Source organism: Syngnathus typhle, linkage group LG12 (genome assembly GCF_033458585.1).
Source record: "Syngnathus typhle isolate RoL2023-S1 ecotype Sweden linkage group LG12, RoL_Styp_1.0, whole genome shotgun sequence".
NCBI lineage: Eukaryota > Metazoa > Chordata > Actinopteri > Syngnathiformes > Syngnathidae > Syngnathus > Syngnathus typhle.
In genome coordinates, this window is record NC_083749.1 from 9,332,279 (window position 1) to 9,354,367 (window position 22,089).

The 22,089-nt window shown below is 49.4% G+C and overlaps 2 protein-coding genes across 2 annotated transcripts; both read left to right on the forward strand.

Moving 5' to 3' along the window:
• The first annotated feature begins 6,343 nt into the window (after positions 1–6,343).
• On the forward strand, positions 6,344–10,835 carry LOC133162979 (uncharacterized). The gene is made up of 18 exons (XM_061292460.1): positions 6,344–6,475; positions 6,546–6,656; positions 6,736–6,771; positions 6,842–6,976; positions 7,042–7,185; positions 7,278–7,409; positions 7,476–7,630; positions 7,991–8,114; positions 8,183–8,240; positions 8,310–8,376; positions 8,443–8,576; positions 8,651–8,694; positions 8,759–8,932; positions 9,009–9,163; positions 9,224–9,367; positions 9,700–9,788; positions 9,862–10,030; positions 10,092–10,835. The coding sequence occupies exons 1-18, from the start codon at positions 6,370–6,372 to the stop codon at positions 10,254–10,256; spliced, it is 2,142 nt and encodes a 713-aa protein (XP_061148444.1). The 5' UTR covers positions 6,344–6,369; the 3' UTR covers positions 10,257–10,835.
• Positions 10,836–11,018: 183 nt separating this feature from the next.
• LOC133163772 (PDZ and LIM domain protein 3-like) lies at positions 11,019–20,063 on the forward strand. Its single transcript, XM_061293991.1, has 4 exons — positions 11,019–11,176; positions 19,153–19,280; positions 19,348–19,459; positions 19,748–20,063. The coding sequence occupies exons 1-4, from the start codon at positions 11,019–11,021 to the stop codon at positions 19,917–19,919; spliced, it is 570 nt and encodes a 189-aa protein (XP_061149975.1). The 3' UTR covers positions 19,920–20,063.
• The last annotated feature ends 2,026 nt before the right edge of the window (positions 20,064–22,089 follow it).

Sequence of the window (22,089 nt, forward strand, 5' to 3'; positions counted from 1 at the left end):
ACTTTGGTTGTATTCGGGACAGGACTAGATCAGCGCAAATGCTTCTTCCCGCTTCTTTTTGCCACCAAATACTCGCACACTCTCCGCCTTCGTTGAAAGCCGTGACGAAAACGGGGCGAGCGAGGCGCTGCCCTCGGGCAAAGCTTTAAAATGACATCAGAAAGCCCTGCTCCACGGCTTGCGGCTGTTTTGTCCAAGGGCGACAGGAGCTGTCGCATGGGGCAGCGCGCTCCGCTGCGCCACCTTGGCGCTTTGGTGCGTAACTGCGCGTCAGCTTACCTGCTCGGCTTTATAAGCCGGTCAGGTACCCCTGACCCGCATCTACCCACCACTGGCCCATTTGCAGAGACCTGAATAATACCCGGCGCCTTGATTCTCCTTCAACTTCAGTTTCGGCTTCAAGTTCTGCTCAACTTCAAGTTCTCCTTCAACTCCCTCTTCTGCTTCAAGTTCTCCTTCAACTCCCTCTTCTGCTTCATTTTCTGTTTCAGATTCTGTCTGCGTGGGCCAGGCTGCCCGATTGGACATCATGAGCCTCCCCACACTTGTAGTGGCATTGGCGCTGACGTTGTGCGCCTGGATTACGCTTTGTGGAGGTAATTGGAATGTTTGAAGAAATATAAAAACAAAGCAAATAGCAAGAATTGAAGGCGCCAATTTGGAGGAAATAACTTGAAGGGGGTGGGGGGGGGGGGGGTAACGTTTGAAATTGTGGCGCCTTGGGAGTGGCGTCGAGCGCAGCTAGCACCCTTGCACATTTTTTTCGATTTCTTTTTTACCGTCTCAACTGTTCAGCGCTGCTACACAACAATGCTTCTACTCTGCATGCAATGCTTTGCGGGGAAAAGACGATTCAAGTTGTCTGCTGCGTCCGACACGCACGAGCTCGTTAATATTTTTCTGCCGTTACTTTTTGTTTTCCTTCAATAACGGGTAAAAGCGCCGCCGTGTTTTTTTTTTGTTTTTTTTGTGATTGCGTCTGTGTTCTCGTCGCGTCTTGTTTATCTACGTTTTTCGCTCTTTGGTTTTCTAAGTTCGGTGAGTACGCGTTATTTGGCAATGTTTGCCACATTTTGCAAAGTTTGCCACATTTTGCAAAGTTTCACCTTCAAGCACCTTATGGCCGCTTTGATTTTGTTTTTCGGGTATAGTTAAAAAAAAAAAAACCGCTCTATTAATAGGCAAATCGCGGGTGAGTTGACAAGCTTAACTTGATTTTTTTTTTTTTTTTTTTGACACGCAGACACACTCACAACGTCATATGTGAGAATCGAACTCAGTGTCGGCAAGTGTACCCCCATCAGCGACTAACCCGGCCGGGGCTTAACTTGAAAGTTACTTCGTGTAAATGCGTTACTCCCTCGCGACCACGCGAGGGCGCCGTTTTCAGGCGCTGATGTGTCCGACTGAACAGCCAACCAAATGTGCCCTCCCTCGTCAGACATTTCGTGCGATTCCGGATGGGAGGTGTTCGGCTCCAGCTGCTACAAGAAGATGCCAGCCACCAACGGTTGGCTGGGGGCCCGTTTACACTGCGCCCTGGAGGGCGGCGACCTGGTCTCCTTCAACTCATTGGCCGAGGAAGATTTTGTGAAGGGCAAAATGGGGGTAGACCCGTTCTGGATCGGACTCTCCAACCTGGTGAGTTTAAATGCAAGGAGGGTCTGTCCTGGGTTGACAACCGCGATTGGTCTCCTCCGCAGGAATGCGGCCATAAGTTGTGTCATCGAATGTCAGGCAAGGAGCCGAAATGGTCCGACGACACGCCGCTGATCTACAGCAACTGGGATGCCGGTCAAGCCGTAAGGTAAAGTCACATTGTGGAGCGAGCCCGCGCAACAAAAGCCTGACAGACCGCATTGTTGTCGCTGCCCCCCAACCCCGACAGCACCACATCGGAGTCCTGCGCCTACGCTGATTCCAACCAGTGGGACAAGTGGAGAACCGGCTTGTGCGAGTCCTCCCTGGCGTACATATGCAAACGCTCGCCCGACGGTAAGCCGCTCGTCGTCCGTCATGTTGAGGAGAGGAGCGCCGCCCGTCACGTTGTCTTTCCGCACGCAGGCTGCCCGGACGGACAACCGTGCTCCAAGAAGGCCGACCGTTTGGCTCTCTCTCCGGTGCAAAGTGAGTGGCTTCTTTCTGCACCTTGGCCGCCCCGTCACAGGTTTCTCCTCAATCTTACTTTGGGCCTTCAGCTTCCGCCTGCGACCCCGGCTACTTGCTCTACGGCCCTTTTTGCTACCGCTACTTCTTGGAGACCAGAATAACTTGGCAGGCAGCTGAGGATGACTGCGTCGCACGGGGAGGTCACCTGGCAAGCGTCCACTCGCATGAAGACAGCAAATGGATGCTGGGTGAGCACCAAGGGCCACCATCACGTTTTGGGTGCTCTTCTTGCATTAAAGCTGTGTTCTCCCTCTGCAAGCTCACACAGGCTACAATTCTTGGCTGGGACTGCATAAAACATCAAACAAGTTTGAGTGGACTGACAAAACGTCTTCAGTAAGTAACACACTCACGGCAAAAGTCCCAATGATGGTCACGCACACATCTGGGTGTGGTGAAATTTGTCCTCTGCATTGAACCCATCCCCGTTTGATTTTAACCCATTCCCTGGGGGAGAGGGGAGCAGTGAGCAGCAGCGGTGCCGCCGCGCTCGGGAATCATTTGGTGATCAAAAGCCAAGTGTGAAGAAAAAAGGCTTACAAACTGTTCCGACATGGTGAAGGAAACTGCTTATTTTCAATGTTCACCTTTCAGAAGAAAACTTTGGCCAAATTGCGAGATGATGACAGTAGTAGTAGAATGTTGTCGAGAGAGTGAGGAAAGCATAAGGGCAACGCGCTGAGCGCATATTACCAATGTCGTCCACAGGACCTCATCTCGTGGCTCCCAGGTTATCCAGATAGGGATCTCTACGGTGTTCTGTCGGGCACTGGACTGATCTATACCGGCAGCACCCCGAAGCGCTACATCTGTCAAAAAGGTGCGCAGGCCGCGCGCCGTCACCACCGGGCACTTTTTGTTTCCATGCTTGTTCTCATTTGCGCTCCCTTGCAGCCAAGTCCACCAGTCCTCCTCCGCCGCTCCCAGGTGGGTCAGGGGCCGGCGGCACGTGTTGCCGCCCGTGCGCCATCCGCGGCGATTCTCACCATTTGTGCCTTGCAGCCTGGAGCGACAAATGCGGCTGGGAGTGGCTGGACAACCCCGCCAACGACTTCTGCTACCTGATGAGAGGGAACCAGCTCAAAAGCTGGAAGGAGGCGCGCGACGACTGCAACCGCCACGATGCCCATCTGCTCAGTATCACGGACTCTCACGAGCAGGCCTTTGTGCACGGTGTGTGTGTGTCTTAATGTCTGCACTTGTGTTTTGGTGCGACCATGTGGAAACTTTGATTCAAAGGTCACAGCAAGGCCGTGCTCACCACTCCCTCGCTGTGGCTGGACGCCGACGCCCCCTTCGCCGAGAGCGGCGGCCGGTGGGCCGACGGCTCCCCGTTCAGCTACGTCCACCTGAGCGCCGGTTTGTGGCGAGCCACGCTCATGTTCCCATTCAGGAACTTAGGGCTTAGTCTTTGTTGGCCCCCTTGCAGGTCACCATGGCGACAAAGTTGGGGGACGCTGCCTTTCCTTTCTCATTGACAACGGCGACTGGAAATTTGACGTGTGCGAGATCAAGAGAGGCTACATCTGCAAGAGCAGAGGTAGGAGGGCGGGGCGGGACGGGCCGCGACCCTCTATCTCAAGGCGCTAGCACCGTTGCACATTTTTTTCGATTTATTTTTTACCGTCTCAACTGTTCAGCGCTGCTACACAAAACAATGCTTCTACTCTGCATGCAATGCTTTGCGGGGAAAAGACGATTCAAGTTGTCTGTTGCGTCCGACACGCACAAGCTCGTTAATATTTTTCTGCCGTTACTTTTTGTTTTCCTTCAATAACGGGTAAAAGCGCCGCCGTTTTTTTTTTTTTTTTTTGTGATTGCGTCTGTGTTCTCGTCGCGTCTTGTTTATCTACGTTTTTCGCTCTTTGGTTTTCTAAGTTCGGTGAGTACGCGTTATTTGGCAATGTTTGCCACCTTTTGCAAAGTTTGCCACATTTTGCAAAAAAAAAGCGCTCTATTAATAGGCAAATCGCGGGTGAGTTGACAAGCTTAACTTGATTTTTTTTTTTTTTTTTGACACGCAGACACACACGTGTTCTCACCGACATGTGAGAATCGAACTCAGTGTCGGCAAGTGTACCCCCATCAGCGACTACGCCGGCCGGGGCTTAACTTGAAAGTTACTTCGTGTGAATGCGTTACTCCCTCGCGACCACGCGAGGGCGCCGTTTTCAGACTGAACAGCCAGCCAAATGTGCCCTCCCTCGTCAGACATTTCGTCCGATTCCGGATGGGAGGTGTTCGGCTCCAGCTGCTACAAGAAGATGCCAGCCACCAACGGTTGGCTGGGGGCCCGTTTACACTGCGCCCTGGAGGGCGGCGACCTGGTCTCCTTCAACTCATTGGCCGAGGAAGATTTTGTGAAGGGCAAAATGGGGGTGGACCCGTTCTGGATCGGGCTCTCCAACCTGGTGAGTTTAAATGCAAGGAGGGTCTGTCCTGGGTTGACAACCGCGATTGGTCTCCTCCGCAGGAATGCGGCCATAAGTTGTGTCATCGAATGTCAGGCAAGGAGCCGAAATGGTCCGACAACACGCCGCTGATCTACAGCAACTGGGATGCCGGTCAAGCCGTAAGGTAAAGTCACATTGTGGAGCGAGCCCGCGCAACAAAAGCCTGACAGACCGCATTGTTGTCGCTGCCCCCCAACCCCGACAGCACCACATCGGAGTCCTGCGCCTACGTCAAGCGAAAAGCATATGTTTCCGACCAGTGCGACAAGTGGAGAACCGGCTTGTGCGAGTCCTCCCTGGCGTACATATGCAAACGCTCGCCCGACGGTAAGCCGCTCGTCGTCCGTCATGTTGAGGAGAGGAGCGCCGCCCGTCACGTTGTCTTTCCGCACGCAGGCTGCCCGGACGGACAACCGTGTTCCAAGAAGGCTGACCGTTTGGCTCTCTCTCCGGTGCAAAGTGAGTGGCTTCTTTCTGCACCTTGGCCGCCCCGTCACAGGTTTCTCCTCAATCTTACTTTGAGCCTTCAGCTTCCGCCTGCGACCCCGGCTACTTGCTCTACGGCCCTTTTTGCTACCGCTACTTCTTGGAGGCCCATAAGTCTTGGCAGGCAGCTGAGGATGACTGCGTCGCACGGGGAGGTCACCTGGCAAGCGTCCACTCGCATGAAGACGGCAAATGGATGCTGGGTGAGCACCAAGGGCCACCATGACGTTTTGGGTGCTCTTCTTGCATTAAAGCTGAGTTCTCCCTCTGCAAGCTCACACAGGCTACAATTCTTGGCTGGGACTGCATAAAACATCAAACAAGTTTGAGTGGACTGACAAAACGTCTTCAGTAAGTAACACACTCACGGCAAAAGTCCCAATGATGGTCACGCACACATCTGGGTGTGGTGAAATTTGTCCTCTGCATTGAACCCATCCCCGTTTGATTTTAATCCATTCCCTGGGGGAGAGGGGAGCAGTGAGCAGCAGCGGTGCCGCCGCGCTCGGGAATCATTTGGTGATCAAAAGCCAAGTGTGAAGAAAAAAGGCTTACAAACTGTTCCGACATGGTGAAGGAAACTGCTTATTTTCAATGTTCACCTTTCAGAAGAAAACTTTGGCCAAATTGCGAGACGATGACAGTAGTAGTAGAATGTTGTCGAGAGAGTGAGGAAAGCATAAGGGCAACGCGCCACCAATGTCGTCCACAGGACCTCATTTTGTGGCAGCAAGGTCATCCAGATAGCTCTCTCTACGGTACTCTGTCAAACATTGGACTGATCTTTACCAGCAGCAACCCGGGGCGCTACATCTGTCAAAAAGGTGCGCAGGCCGCGCGCCGTCACCACCGGGCACTTTTTGTTTCCATGCTTGTTCTCATTTGCGCTCCCTTGCAGCCAAGTCCACCAGTCCTCCTCCGCCGCTCCCAGGTGGGTCAGGGGCCGGCGGCACGTGTTCCCGCCCGTGCGCCATCCGCGGCGATTCTCACCATTTGTGCCTTGCAGCCTGGAGCGACAAATGCGGCTGGGAGTGGCTGGACAACCCCGCCAACGACTTTTGCTACCTGATGAGAGGGAACCAGCTCAAAAGCTGGAAGGAGGCGCGCGACGACTGCAACCGCCACGATGCCCATCTGCTCAGTATCACGGACTCTCACGAGCAGGCCTTTGTGCACGGTGTGTGTGTGTGTGTCTTAATGTTTGCACTCGTGTTTTGGCGCGACCATGTGGAAACTTTGATTCAAAGGTCACAGCAAGGCCATGCTCACCACTCCCTCGCTGTGGCTGGACGCCGACGCCCCCTTCGCCGAGAGCGGCGGCCGGTGGGCCGACGGCTCCCCGTTCAGCTACGTCCACCTGAGCGCCGGTTTGTGGCGAGCCACGCGCATGTTCCCATTCAGGAACTTAGCGCTTAGTCTCTGTTGGCCCCCTTGCAGGTCACCATGGCGACAAAGTTGGGGGACGCTGCCTTTCCTTTCTCATTGACAACGGCGACTGGAAATTTGACGTGTGCGAGATCAAGAGAGGCTACATCTGCAAGAGAAGAGGTAGGAGGGCGGGGCGGGACGGGACGGGCCGCGACCCTCTATCTCAAGGCGTGCTGACCTTTGCCTTTGGTCCTTGCAGCGGCGACAGCGCAACAAGCTCCGCTGCCTCACGCCGGTAAGAAATTGCCGCTTGCAAAGATGGCCGCCAGAACTAATTAACCTGCCCTGCCCTGCCCCGCCCACAGGTTTCCTCAAGCAAGAGATATGCGAGAACGCCGACAACCGAGCCATTTGCCCCGAGGACAGAGTCATGCGCATCCAGTCGGCCTTCTACGGACGGAGGAGCAGCAACGTCTGCTCGGCCCAACGCGGCTCAGACGGTAGGCGGCCCCGCCCACTGTCGGCCGTCCTTTAGCTGACGTGTCAACTTGGTGCCCTCTCGCAGCCAAATGTAGGGTGGAAGGTGCCCTCCTTCACTACAGGAAAGAGTGCGACAACTGCCACCAGTGCCTCGTCAAGCCCATGAAGGAGGACCCCTGCCCCGAGGTCTCCAAATACCTCCAGATGGTCTACACCTGCGAAACGGACGGTAGGTGTCGTCTCGTCTTTGCCAAATGAATTGTTGTGTGCCAAACCAGGTAAGCCCATGAGGCCCTGAATAACATTTCTGGTTGTCCAAAGAGTGTTTTGACAGTTTAGGCAACACCCAAGGCAGCCTGAAAAAGTTGAAGCTGAGAGCCTCCTCCTCATTGAGCGGCTTCGGCCCCGACAAGGCTTGCCTCAATGGGAAAAGCTGCTGGAAACCGTTGAAGCGTACGTGGAGAACTCTGACACAACACACACACACACTAAATCTGGCTTCTTCCTTCCTTCCCTCAGCTATGGACAGCTGGATCGAGGTGGACTTAGGCGAGATGAAAAAAGTGACCGGGATGGAGATCCAGATGTGTCCTTGGGCCTCCTCCAGGCACTGGTCCAGGTTTAAGATGACCCATAGTTTGGACGGACAGGACTGGACCGGCCACTCCCAGATGGTGAGTTGGCAGCCGTGAGCCAACTTGCTCCTCTCTCTCTCTCTCTCTCTCTCTCTCTCTCTCTCTCTCTCTCTCTCTCTTTCTCCATTTCTTTTTCTCCGTGTCTCCTCTTTCTCTCTCCGTCTCGCTCCTGTCTCCCTTTCCCTTGCTCTCTTTCTCTCTTTCCCTCGTTTTTTCTCTTTCTCCCTCTCTCCATATCTCTTTCTCTCTTTTTCTTGCTCCGTCTCTCTCCTGCCTCTCTTTCCCTTGCTCTCTTTTTCTTTCTTTCTCTCTCTCTCTGTCTCTCTCTATTGCTCTCCGTCTCTCTGTCTGTCTGTCTGTCTGTCTGTCTCGCTCTCTCACCCTTGTCTTTCTCGCCAGCTTTCCCCCGGAGCGACTCAGACCCTGATGGAGCCCATGCTAGCCCAGTTCATCCGCATCCTGCCACTGGATCACCAATGGATCGTCGGCCTCCGCTTTGACGTCTTGGGATGCGCGCTTGACAGTAAGCGAGCTGCCGGCGCCGCGCTCGCCGTCAAATAGGAAAACCAACCGTGACTCTCGCGTCCGCAGATGTGATCAGCTGCGACGAGCAGTTCGTCAACGTCGCCTTGGACAAGCTGCCCACTACGTGAGTGGTCGCAGCGCGTCCGAGCTTTCCAATCAAGTGCGGGTCTCGCAACGGCCGTGTCGTCCGCAGGGTCTTCTGTCCGCCGGGTTGCGCCAAGTTGGACCACCAAGTCTACGGCACGTGGGGGTACAAAGAGGTACGTGACGGCGCCGCCCGCCACTGGCCTTCCTGGGCTCTGACGCGGCGCTTTGCGTGAGCGCAGGAATCTCACATCTGCGCCGCCGCCATCCACGCCGGCGTCATCGCTGACAAGACTGGAGGAAAGTGCACCTTGCTGAAAGCGCCGCCGCAGAAGAGCTTCCAAGCATCCGAACAGAACGGAATCCTCTCCAAACAGTGAGTGGGCCGCTTTCAGCGCGCGCTCTGATGGCAGACGCCGGCTTAACGCGAGCGCCGGCATCGATCCGCAGATTGAACCAAGAGGGGCCTTTGGCTTTCACGTTTGCCGACGGAGGTGAGTCGCCGAAGCGCCGTGGCGTCAAACTTGTGCGTGACACCTGGCGATGTCTCATGGGCAGAGATGAGATGCTTGGGACCTGAGTGGGAGGAGTTTGCCGGCTTCTGCTACAAGATTTTTGAGGACAAGAAGACCTGGGCCGAGGCTCAGCACGCCTGCGGGACTTTTGGCGCCCAGCTGGTGTCCGTGGGTTCCCTAGTGGAGCAGGAGTGGCTGAAGACGACTTTGTACTTTGGTACGCTGCCTCGCCTCGCCTCGCCTCGCCTCGCCTCGTATGTTCGGAGGTGTGATGTCACGCCCTTCCTCTGCAGATGACAGCGACACGTGGACCGGACTCAATGACCTGGCTGTTCCCGGCATGTTCGTGTGGTCAGACCGCCGCCCTGTGACCTTGACCTTCTGGGCTGCCGGAGAGCCCAACAACGAGCTCCCCTTGGACGACAACTGCGTGGCGGCGGCTTTCCAGGTGAGCACCGGCACCGGCAGCCACCCACACAACCACCGACCCACCCCCTTTGTCTTTCAGACGGGACGCTGGATGCGGATGTTGTGCACGCAGCTCAATCGCTTCGTGTGCAAGATGCCCAAAGCGCATTACACCATCGCCGCTGGAGAGCCCGAGACGGAAAGCGGCGATTCCAAGGCCTTGTCCATGGTGTCGACTGGAACTGTGAGTGCCACGCAAACGCATTTTTAGCCCAGGGTTGTTAAACTCATTTTTATCGCGGGCCACTTTGTCCTTGCGGCATCCCTCAGAGGGCCGTATTTCATAGGAAATAGTTATTGTTCAAATTACTATGGAAAGGATGAATAGAAATCATTAAAAAAAAATAAAATAAAAGTCACACAAAATTGGTTTCAACAAAAATCATGGGAGTTGACATGGCGGGCCTGATTTGGCCCCCGGGCCTTGAGTTTGACACATACGCTTTCGCCGCTTGCTTCTTGATCTTGTGGCCAAATGCGTGGATTGCAATTTACCGTTGCGTATGCCCAATGCAGTGCAAAGACCTTGTCCTGGAAATGATGAAAGGTCTTCAGGTGGGAAGTACCATCACCATCAAAGGGCTGGGCAACGACAAGACCAAGAGGTACACCGGGGTAAAGAAGGCAATCGTTTGGACAAACCGCCAACCCCTGTGTGTGTGTGTGTCTCGCTCGCAGCTTCCAAGCCAGCTTGCTCAACGCCGACAACCAAACCATCCTGCAGCTCAAGCTGGACGCCGAGACCCAAACCGTCATGCTGAGCTCCCAACTGGACAGCGACCTGGACCAGCAGCTAAACCAGCTGCATGTTGCCCGTATCCCCCTGCAACGTGGCGTGGACTTCAAGGTAACGCTCCATGCCGCGCACTCGCCAGCGCCCCCCCTGCCTAATTGCCTCTCTCGTTCAGATCGTCATCCGCTGCGCCCAGCACGTCTTCCGCGTTTTGGCCGGGGGCCACCGGCTGCACTACGCCTACCAGGGCCACCTCCGACTGGCAGACATCACGCTGCTGCGACTGCATGGCGACGTGTCGCTGAAGGTCGTCCGCCTGGCGACGGCGCCGCCCACCTGAGCCGCAAAAACTACGACAACACAACAGCGGCGGTCTCGTACCGTCCGCTGCCCGATAAGCTAAGTTTGTGCATGTTTTCTTGACACCTCAAAGCACTTACTGAGCTTCAGGAGAGTGAGGAGGGGAAAAAAATAAAAAATACAGCAGCTATCCAGTTAACTAACTGCAAAAAAAATCTAGAAAAAAAAATGGTATTCCTTTTGTGTTATACAATATCTATATATATCTACTGTATCTATCCACCAATTTTGAATTCCACCTTTGGAATTATAATTATATATCTGTATATAAAGTAAATATCTATCCACTGCCACCGTCTGGGGCTCATGGCTCCAAAAAAAAATATTTTTGAGTGCCCTGTTTTGAATTCTACATTTTGAATTACAATTATCTATCAAAGTATCTATCTATATATCCGCCGCCGCCGCCGTCTGGGGCTTATGGCCCCTTAAAAAAAAAAAAATATGTTTTTGAGTGTCTTCTATTTAATCGAGATTTGGCTTGAAGATTTGTACCTAAGCAGTGTTTGTCCCTTTGTTTGACCCTTGACCTTTGTTTCCCATGATGTACTCCAATGTTATGATTATAAGTGTGTTCAATAAAATTACAAAGACAAATCCTCAGTTTTTTTATTCATGAAGCAGCTTGTAAGCTGGGGCAGGGGCCATTTTGTTCATCTTTTTGTGGATGTTAAAGAGCCTGTAGCACGTGCAGTCGTCAAGGAAGGCGCTCCTGTAGTTGCTGTTCATCCAGCCATAGAGAATGGGGTTGACGAAGGTGGAGCACATGGCCAACCTCGACGACACGCGTCAGGTGGTCAGCATCACCTATAACACACCTATTGGGCTCTACTCTTCTGGGAACATCCAGGACGCCATGGAGGGACAGATGAAAGGAATCGTTGCGCCCAAATCCGAAAGGTCAGTAGCGCCGTCATGTCGCTATGACAATGTAAATATTCATCAAGCCAGAGTGTTGCGTAACCCGATGAAGAAGCTATAAATGCGTTGTTCCGGGCCATTTCCTGCTTAGACGGGCCGCGCCGGGCATTCGGGCTCGCTCTTAGTATGTCGAAAGATGCGCCGAGTGAGTTTTTGTAGGTCAAGTGGAATGACTCATTGTTTCGTGCCTCACCTGTTATGCAAGGTATAATAAGTGAGGTGGTATTTGTTAGGGTGGTGCTCACTCTAACTTATTTTGCAAGAACCACACTGGAGTCAAGTTAGTCGTTTTAGGCACCTGCAGGCGGAGAGTTCACTCGTCGCTGTGCTTACAGCGATGGTCGAATGAAGTCTGACTCAGGCCTCGTCAGGTGCTTATTTATTGAGAGAAACAGAGTGAAGTTGAAAGTGGGGGTTTGGGAATACACAGGTTGGGCTGGAGACGCCCCCCTGCTGATCAAGGCATAGCAGGGGGCCTTTTACGACTTTCTGTAACCAAAGCAACTTTGATTGCTTCCTCTGCGTCTAGTCAATCAGTGGTAAACTAATTTTGTCTAGACAGGACAAACTAATTAAATTATTACAGGTTACATTCCAACATAATCATACGATGAAGATATTCTGCAAACCCTAACATATCCCTCCTGTTTTATCATATCATTATGTCAAACCCGAACAATCAAACATAAGTAGGAAAATGAAATCCATGAAATGAAAGCAATAACTTCCAGTGAGGTTTTTCCCTCAATACTCCAGTCCAAAGTATGTGCAACTTAAAAACCTGCGGCCAGATTAAGTGCAGGAAAAGAGTTACACGGTCCCTCTGCCTTAGGCGACCAGACTGTTATCAATAAAAAAGAAAAAGAAAAACACAGAAACGGTACATCATTGAATCCATCACTTGCAAGGCATTTTCGATGGTCAAATCATCAAGTTTCCGTAAAATAATGCCGAGTCAAACGGCATCTACGCAATCCACGTTTTGCATTAGGGGTCCAGCACTCCTTGTAGCTTGCAGTGGCTGAGGTGAATCCAGCTGGGCCGTTCAGCGATCTTTACTGCAGTGGGGGTAGTCAGCAAGGCTTGGAATGGTCCCTCCCACCGTGGGCTGACCCAGTTCTTTCTTTTGATGACTTTGATGTAGACCCAGTCTCCTGGCTTGATGGTGTTGTCGACCTGTGAGGACGAAAGATCAGGCGGCAGTAAATTTGCATTTGACACCTCTGTCAGTCTGAGCGTCCTGACCATAAAATCTGCCAAAGACTGTTCTTCATCTGCCTTTTGTAAATCTGCATGGAACACAGGTAGTCTATATGGCCTCCCGTGGATGATTTCAAAAGGTGTTAGCCCTTCTGAAGTGGGAGTAATTCTCATATAGAGCTTCACTAAGTCTAGGCACTCTGGCCAAGGTCTGCCTGTTGTTTCCATGCATTTTTTCAACCTGCTTTTGATAGTATAGTTTGCTCGTTCAACCAGGCCAGCGCTGGAAGGGTGATAAGCGCAGTGGTTTTTTAACGTTATCCCAAGGTGTACAGCCATGTTCTGTACCACTTGGTTCACAAAATGTGGACCATTATCACTGTAAATGGTTTGGGGAATGCCATGAGTCGGTATGATGGCTTTGCAAATGGCTTTTGCCACTGTTAAGGCATCTGCATGTTTAGATGGAACTATTTCCACCCATTTGGAAAATGCATCAATCATCACTAGGCAGTATTTGTGAGGTCCACTTTGCGTGAGCTCAATAAAATCCATGTGCATGATTTGAAATGGGTAAGACGGTTTTGGAAATGAGCCTCTCTTAGGTCTCATGTTTCCTTGTGGATTATGTTTTACACAAACGGGACATGCTTTACAAAAAAATTTTAAGTAAACATCCAAACCAAAGGTAGTGAATTGTTGATGTATGATGGACCTCATCCCCCCTGTCGACACATGGCACGGCCCATGTGTCGCAATCGCTGCTGCCTTAAAAAGTGATTTAGGTAAAACAGGTTTGTCATTGATGCGGAGGATATTATCTGCATCCGCTATTGCACCTTTTGTTTTCCACATTCGTTTTTCCACCATTGGAGCATTGCCCTGCATATCTGTCAGTATAGTCTTATCTATGAGTTGCGTGTCCTCTGAATCTATTAAAAAAAATTCATGGCCATGTTTCCCTGCCGCTGCTTCTTTAGCAATTCTATCTGCTAATCTGTTTCCATTCGAGGCTTCATCTGTGCCTGTGGTGTGAGCAGCACATTTACACACAGCTAGTTTAGCAGGTAAATGAATGGCCTGTAACAAGTCTTTTAACAAGGAGGCATGGGTGACCGGCTTACCAGTTGATGTTGTCATCCCCCTGCGCTCCCATTGTTTTGCAAAATAGAACAGAGTAGAAAACGCATACTGACTGTCTGTGTATACAGTGACTTCCTTATCTTCCGCCAATTCACAAGCTCAGCCGCCTGCGCTGACCTGTTGCATGGAAGCTTCTCTGCTTCAACAATCTGGTTTGGCAATCTCACAATTGCATACCCACTTTGATTGTTCCCTCTAGGATCCTTTGAACATGACCCATCCACAAACCACTTTTCCCCTTTGTCAAGTGGTGTGTCAATTAAATCTTGTCTGGGCAGCTGTAGATGTTCTGTAGCATCCAAACAGTTATGTGGTGTACCATCCCCTGGCAACGGAATCAACGTTGCTGGGTTAAGGACTGTGCACCTCTTTATCACAATGTGTGGTTGTGACAGAAGCGTAGCGGTGTAGGATAGGTGTCTGGCAGGTGACAAAAAGTTAATCTTGCTTTGCAGTAGCAACACATCTACAGCATGTGGAACTAGCAACTCCATTTTGTGAAAGAGCATCACATCTGCAGATTGTCTCACTGCAAGCGCTGCCGCGCATACTGCTTGGACACAGTCTGGCAAGGATAGAGCCACTGGATCCAATTTTTTCGAATAAAATGCAATTGGCCGTAGTTTGCTGCCATGGCTCTGCAGCAACACTGAAGTCATAAAACCATTCCTGCAGTCTGCTGTTTGCACAAAGGTTTTATTGTAGTCTGGCAAGATAAGAGATGTGGTTTCCATCAGAGCCTGTTTCAGCACTACAAAAGCATCGTCTGCTTCTGGAGTCCACGTTAATTTTTCTGTCATTGCCATGGGGACTCCATGCGCAATATCTAACAGCGGTTGCGTCTTTTCCGCATAATGTGGGATCCATGCTCTGCAGTAATTGCAGAGCCCCAAAAATGACATAATTTGTTTCTTCGTCTCCGGTTTTGGTGCATCTGCAATGATCTGCTTTCTGGTTTTCTGTATCTGTCTTCCAGAAGCTGTCAACGTGTGACTTAAATAGTTCACTTCCTGTCTGACCCATTGGAGTTTGTTCTTGTTTACCTTGTTCCCTGTTTTGCAGAGATAGCGTAACAATGCTAAGGAGTCTTCCCTGCAAGCAGCTTCAGTTTCAGAGGCCACCAGGAGATCATCTACATAAACTAGAAGTTGGCTTTTGTTTGACATCTGAAAATCAGCCAAACATGCCATGATAGCTTGCATAAAAATAGTTGGACTATCAGCAAATCCCTGTGGCAATCTGGTGTACGTATAACTTTGCCCTTTAAAGGTGAACGCAAACCAGAACTGTGAGTCTGGGTGAATTGGCACCGAAAAAAATGCATTGCTAAGATCAATTACCGTGAAAAACTTCTGGGTAGGTTTCAAAGTGTTCAGAAGTGTGTGTGGGTCAGGCACATTAGGTGCTCTTTTCTGTACTGCATCATTCACTGCTCGTAAATCTTGTATCATTCGCCAATCAATTTTATTGGCCTTTCGAACTGGAAAAATAGGGGTGTTGCAAAGAGAATCCGAGCACTTCCTAATGATTCCCCCTGACAAAAGATCATTTATAACAGGGGCAATCCCGTTTATTGCCTCCTGTTTTAAAGGATATTGCTTAACTCCCGGACGCCACTCTGATCTTGGTTTGATCTGCACTGGCGGAATGGATGTTAACTGTCCTACATCAAATGGCCCCTTTGTCCACAGCTTGTCAGGAAGCCCAGCCAATTCCCCCTCCTCCTTTTCATTCAAACAAATGTTAACTAGTCAGGGACGCGCATAAGCGCCTGCCCTACCAACACCTACTCCACACACAGTTCGCTTCCACATGTCACAACTGGTACTGTAGCTCCACCCATCACCTTTATCCTCATAATCAGTGACAGAATCAGCAAGTTTAATTCGGCAACCCACATCTGCCCATGTTATACTGTGAGGTTTAAACAATGAAATGTGGGGTACAGCCGACAACTTGTATTTGTCATCCTGAGGAGCGGGCAGAAGCACAGCAGCAGCTGCAAATGACCTGCGATCAGTGTACAGAGCAGTGATTGTTAAAGTTACTTCCGTGTCACTGAGAAAACTTTCAATATAGTCATCATGTGGGTCAGTGAGGATGTTCATGGTGACATGTAAGTCATCACAAGTCATTTCCGATTCAGGTCGTGTCAATTGTTTTCGGGCTTCACTCAGCAAGTTGCCTGGTAGCTTGGGATTCTGTTCAGCAGAGACGTCATAAGAACAGCAAATCCGCTCACCTGCCTGTGCAGCATATGAGTCTACATCTCTGACTCTACATGCTCGCATGCCATCCTTTACTGGAATTATTGCAATTCCCAATCTAGTCATCAGATCCCGTCCCAGAAGGTTTATGGGACATTTTGGGGATAGCACAATCGAGACTGAAGCTATGACTCCCGTTTCATCATCTCTCACTACAACTGGATTGGAGATACTCTCCTTGTGTACCTGCCCATCAGCTGATTTTACCCAAATAGTATCTTGGGAGGCCTTTAGATTTGGGACTTTAGTTTTTATTACGGTCTTACACGCTCCGGTATCACACAAAAACTCTACTTCACTTCCTCCAATGTTTAAGGTAACATATGGTTTTTCTTTCAATGCATTCAAAATGTCCCATGCTGCATGGACATCTACTATCTCTTCCTCCGTAGGAGGACAAGAGATCACAGGGGGGCAATCTAGTCATGCTGAGAATTTGGCTTTCCCTCTGCCCCTTCCTCTGCCATTTCCTCCACCCTTTGATTGGTATTGTTTTGCAAAACGACACGATCTTGCCAAGTGTCCTCGTCTACCACAGTTCCAACAGGTCTCTGAATCTGGTGGGGGTTTTGAATTATATGGAGGCCTGCGACCTTGTTGGCCTCTACCTCTTCCTCTTGCCTGCTGGGACCCATGAAAGAAGACTGTTGTATCTTCATCTAGGTCAACATCATCATCATCGCCTAGATGAAATACATCAGAACTTTTGCCTCTTTTGATCACTTTTTCAGCATGTCTGGCCCATTGCATAGTTGTTGTCACACTTGCAACATCTACTTCCACCAAATGTTTTCTCACCCAGTTGCCGATTTCAGGGCGGAAATTCGTAAGGAGCGCATTTTTAAGCTGTTGCTGATAAGCACTCTCAGCTGCATCATTGAATGGGATGCCACTATGCACCCTGAATTCTTTTTCAAATCTTAAGCGAAAATCATCAGTATCTTCCCCAGGCTTCTGTTTAATTCCTGCCAAATGACCATAATTTGCTCGTCTTCGAAATATAGTTCTCACTCTTTGCACAAGATCATTCCATTGTGCTGCATACTCCCCTACCAATTGATTTCCCTCACCGGGAGAGGGAAAGGGCCCTTGATTATTTCTACCCGTATAATGACCTCTAACCTTTGCCCAGTCTTTTCCCAAAGAAGACATTGCAGCTTCTCCTGCCTCATGCCCATTCAGTCTATAAGAATGTATGATCCCAGCCATGTCTTCTGCCCATTTATCTGGGTCTTCAGCAACAGGGGTAACCCCTTCAACTGCTTTTCTTGCCTCTTCCAAAGTCCATGGCCGAAAAACATACGTATGTGGAGGTTGGCCTTCCCCTACAATAGGGTTTGGCACCTGTATCATTGGGCACACATCAACATTGTCCAAATTTTGGGAAAACCTAGCAGCAGTGGTCAAACTTCTTGTTTGTACAGGACTTCTAGCAATGTGACCCTGTTTTTTTTTTCTGTTATATGGGGGAGGGTGCAGGTCTGTTAAACCTGGATACAAGTTTTGCATACGAGCGTAAGATCTCTCTTGCTCCGCTTGAGCTGCATTTCCAGCTGCGGCTGGAGCCGTGGCCGGGACAGTGCGCCTGCGCACTGTGGCCTCATTGTCTTCCGGCCTGACAAACATAGACGCAGCCTCATCACTTCTCAACTTTCTATCTTTTGTCTTTTGGATTTGTTCTCTTCTCTCTTGTGAAGCACTCAACTACATTCTAGCACAAATCAATTCTTTCTCTTTACTTTTCTTTTTCAGTCCATTTGACTTCCTATTCACACTCTCCACCAAAACATCAACCACTATCTTCCAGACTTCCACTTTCAACTTTGCTTCTACTCCATACTTTTTCTTCCACTTTGGCATGTATTGCATACAATTAAGAAATTTACCTGCCATGTACTTCTCATCTCCTTCAAGAGCTAGGGATTTACAGGTTTTGTTTCCCATCTTAATTTGGTATTTTAGGTTTATACAATTTTTTATTTCTTTTTTCTTTTCTTTGAGGATCCTCAATGCAGGTTTAAATTGACCTTTCACCAAATTCTCTTTGCAGTCAATTTATCCTACCAGTCGCACACTCAACCACACAACTTTCATGCAAACAGCTTGGAAAAACAGACAGACAAAAAAAGAGAATCTACGCCCTTCTTCAATTAGGAAAAAGAAACTCCTTTTTCTTAGCCCGTTCCTTCCACTGGGACTAGAATCCCTGCTGTTTCATAGCCCGGACAAACCAAAGCCGTAGCTCATAACTCGGACAAACCAAAGCCGTAGCTCATAACTCGGACAAACCAAAGCCGTAGCTCATAACTCGGACAAACCAAAGCCGTATCTCATAGCTCGGACAAACCAAAGCCGTATCTGCGCTTTTTTCTATGACTTACTTGTCTCCCTTGGTCCGCTGCGCTGCCGGGTTCCCGTCAATCCACTTCTGACAGACGAAGGCAGACCTAAGATGCTGGCCCAGCGAAGAACTTCCTTCCCAGGTCTTTCGTTACCAGGTCCTCCTAATGGACGCTGGCCCGTCGACGGTGTACAGCGCGTCGTCCTCCGTCAGCCAGATGGCGGGTATGAGGGTCCCGGGTTTCGGCACCAAAATGTTAGGGTGGTGCTCACTCTAACTTATTTTGCAAGAACCACACTGGAGTCAAGTTAGTCGTTTTAGGCACCTGCAGGCGGAGAGTTCACTCGTCGCTGTGCTTACAGCGATGGTCGAATGGAGTCTGACTCAGGCCTCGTCAGGTGCTTATTTATTGAGAGAAACAGAGTGAAGTTGAAAGTGGGGGTTTGGGAATACACAGGTTGGGCTGGAGACGCCCCCCTGCTGATCAAGGCATAGCAGGGGGCCTTTTACGACTTTCTGTAAACAAAGCAACTTTGATTGCTTCCTCTGCGTCTAGTCAATCAGTGGTAAACTAATTTTGTCTAGACAGGACAAACTAATTAAATTATTACAGGTTACATTCCAACATAATCATACGATGAAGATATTCTGCAAACCCTAACAGTATTTTTTAAATATATTTAAAAATAATTATATAAATATTTCCAAAAATTTGCAAAAATTATTAGCAGTAAAAAAAAATTCCAAAATTCAAATTTATACACTTTTAGAAAACTGTTAATATATGCACAACAGGTATTAAGCGCTTCGATATTGCTTGTTTTGTGCATTTCTGCTTTTTTTTCCATTTTGCATCATTTTGTAAAATGCTTTTTTTTTTTTTTTCTTCATTAAATTGAACAAATCAATCTCTGGGGAGCAAAAGCAACACCTGTACCAAATTGAATCGAATGGTAAACCCACTGAATCAAATGGAATCAGCCTTGTGGCGCTTTTGCATGCAGCCCGAGGACGTTGGCTAACATCGAGGACTCGGACGTCTATCGCATGCTGCAGAAGGACCATGAGGAACCGGGAGAACCTCGACAGTCGGGATCCTTCAAGGCGCTGCAGGAATATGTCGAGAGCGACGGTCAGTTCACAACGACCTGAAATGTGGACTGCTGATGGAATGAGGTTCTGAGATACGGTTCCTGCAGGCACTAAGCCGATAGTGACCAGGACTGTTAAGGCGCCCACCACCAAACCCAGCGCTCCCACCGGAAACCTGCAGAAACTTCCCATCTGCGACAAGTGTGGAAACGGCATTGTGTAAGTGCATATTAACATAACATCAAATTAGAATGCCAAATATAACAGGGACCAAAAACAGTGAAAATCCTTGAACGACTTGTAATTCTATACCATGCCACAAGATGGCGCAAAGCAGATCATAGAGGACTGTTTCAAATGAGTGGGGTATTCATTTCCCAGTTGTATAGCTTGGGGAAAAAAAAGACATTGTTAAAAGAAACCATAAGAATTTTTATGTTTAAAATAAACCCAGTAAATTTAAAGGCTGCTTTTTGCATTTTTTTATCTTTTTTCACACTGGTCCAGTGGTACAGTGGTGAAGGCTCGCGACATGTTCCGCCACCCTACTTGCTTCGTGTGCGCCGACTGCGACGTCAATCTGAAGCAGAAGGGTTATTTCTTCATGGAAGGCCAACTGTACTGCGAGACCCACGCCAGGGCCAGGAGCAGACCCCCACCCGAGAGTCACGACTTGTAGGGAAGGGACTCACCCACCGAGGGACACCGCCTGGTCACCGTTTTCCTGTCCAGCTAAATGACATCGCTTCCTGTTCACTAATGTCCCCATTTCTAGTTTTTGATTCATTATTGAGCCAATAAAGACACCTCAGCCTACCAACAATCTTTATTTTTTATTTTATTTTATTGATTGATTGATTGATTGATTGATTGATTGATTGATTGATTGATTGATTGATTGATTGATTGATTGATTGATTGATTGTGTCCAGAGTCTATATAGGTATTGCTGTATTCAAATCATACTGGTCAAATTTTTGTTTTCTTTGGTCAAATTATGTTATCTGGTTTTCTGGTGTCCACTTTTTTCTTCAAGGTATATGATGGTGAAACGAAAAACCAGGACAGAAACGGATTCCTTCTTTGTCAGGACTTCGCCGCCACAACTTCCGCATTCCCCGTCACCTGACACCTACTAACCAATCAGGTGCTAGCGGTTTTGGCGGTTGCAAGTGAATGAGTAAAAGTCGAAGTAATTTTCAAACATAAATGTCGATATATATTTTAACAAATCAGCTTTGTTTTGATACATTTCTAAATGTTATACAGGTCGCACTGTGTAGATTGCGCCATCTGGCATTGAAACTTTGGTTGTATTCGGGACAGGACTAGATCAGCGCAAATGCTTCTTCCCGCTTCTTTTTGCCACCAAATACTCGCACACTCTCCGCCTTCGTTGAAAGCCGTGACGAAAACGGGGCGAGCGAGGCGCTGCCCTCGGGCAAAGCTTTAAAATGACATCAGAAAGCCCTGCTCCACGGCTTGCGGCTGTTTTGTCCAAGGGCGACAGGAGCTGTCGCATGGGGCAGCGCGCTCCGCTGCGCCACCTTGGCGCTTTGGTGCGTAACTGCGCGTCAGCTTACCTGCTCGGCTTTATAAGCCGGTCAGGTACCCCTGACCCGCATCTACCCACCACTGGCCCATTTGCAGAGACCTGAATAATACCCGGCGCCTTGATTCTCCTTCAACTTCAGTTTCGGCTTCAAGTTCTGCTCAACTTCAAGTTCTCCTTCAACTCCCTCTTCTGCTTCAAGTTCTCCTTCAACTCCCTCTTCTGCTTCATTTTCTGTTTCAGATTCTGTCTGCGTGGGCCAGGCTGCCCGATTGGACATCATGAGCCTCCCCACACTTGTGGTGGCATTGGCGCTGACGTTGTGCGCCTGGATTACGCTTTGTGGAGGTAATTGGAATGTTTGAAGAAATATAAAAACAAAGCAAATAGCAAGAATTGAAGGCGCCAATTTGGAGGAAATAACTTGAAGGGGGTGGGGGGGGGGGTAACGTTTGAAATTGTGGCGCCTTGGGAGTGGCGTCGAGCGCAGCTAGCACCCTTGCACATTTTTTTCGATTTCTTTTTTACCGTCTCAACTGTTCAGCGCTGCTACACAACAATGCTTCTACTCTGCATGCAATGCTTTGCGGGGAAAAGACGATTCAAGTTGTCTGCTGCGTCCGACACGCACGAGCTCGTTAATATTTTTCTGCCGTTACTTTTTGTTTTCCTTCAATAACGGGTAAAAGCGCCGCCGTGTTTTTTTTTTGTTTTTTTTGTGATTGCGTCTGTGTTCTCGTCGCGTCTTGTTTATCTACGTTTTTCGCTCTTTGGTTTTCTAAGTTCGGTGAGTACGCGTTATTTGGCAATGTTTGCCACATTTTGCAAAGTTTGCCACATTTTGCAAAGTTTCACCTTCAAGCACCTTATGGCCGCTTTGATTTTGTTTTTCGGGTATAGTTAAAAAAAAAAAAACCGCTCTATTAAAATTGTGGTGAATTCTCTTCGATGGTCAGCTGGTCTTCCAAACAAGATGGTGAAAAAGTGGCTGGCTTGGGGAAGGAAAACTTCAGTCACACATGGCTGATTGGGGAAAGATTTTATTCAACCGATGTCAGAGAGAAGTGTCTCGCGCCCTAGCCAAGATGTCGAGTCCCTTTGTCTACTCTCGTCCTAAACCTTATACTCTTGCGCTTCCCTCCACGCGGGAGCGCGCAGATAGGGCTGTTGGCTGACCTATGACCCCGCAGTTGCCTCCTCATCTCTACATCATGTGCATCTTAGCAGTTGTTAATGGAAGCCAGATGTGTCTGGCGCCAATGAGTCTACCTTCCTGGACCAAGCCCTAAACAATACC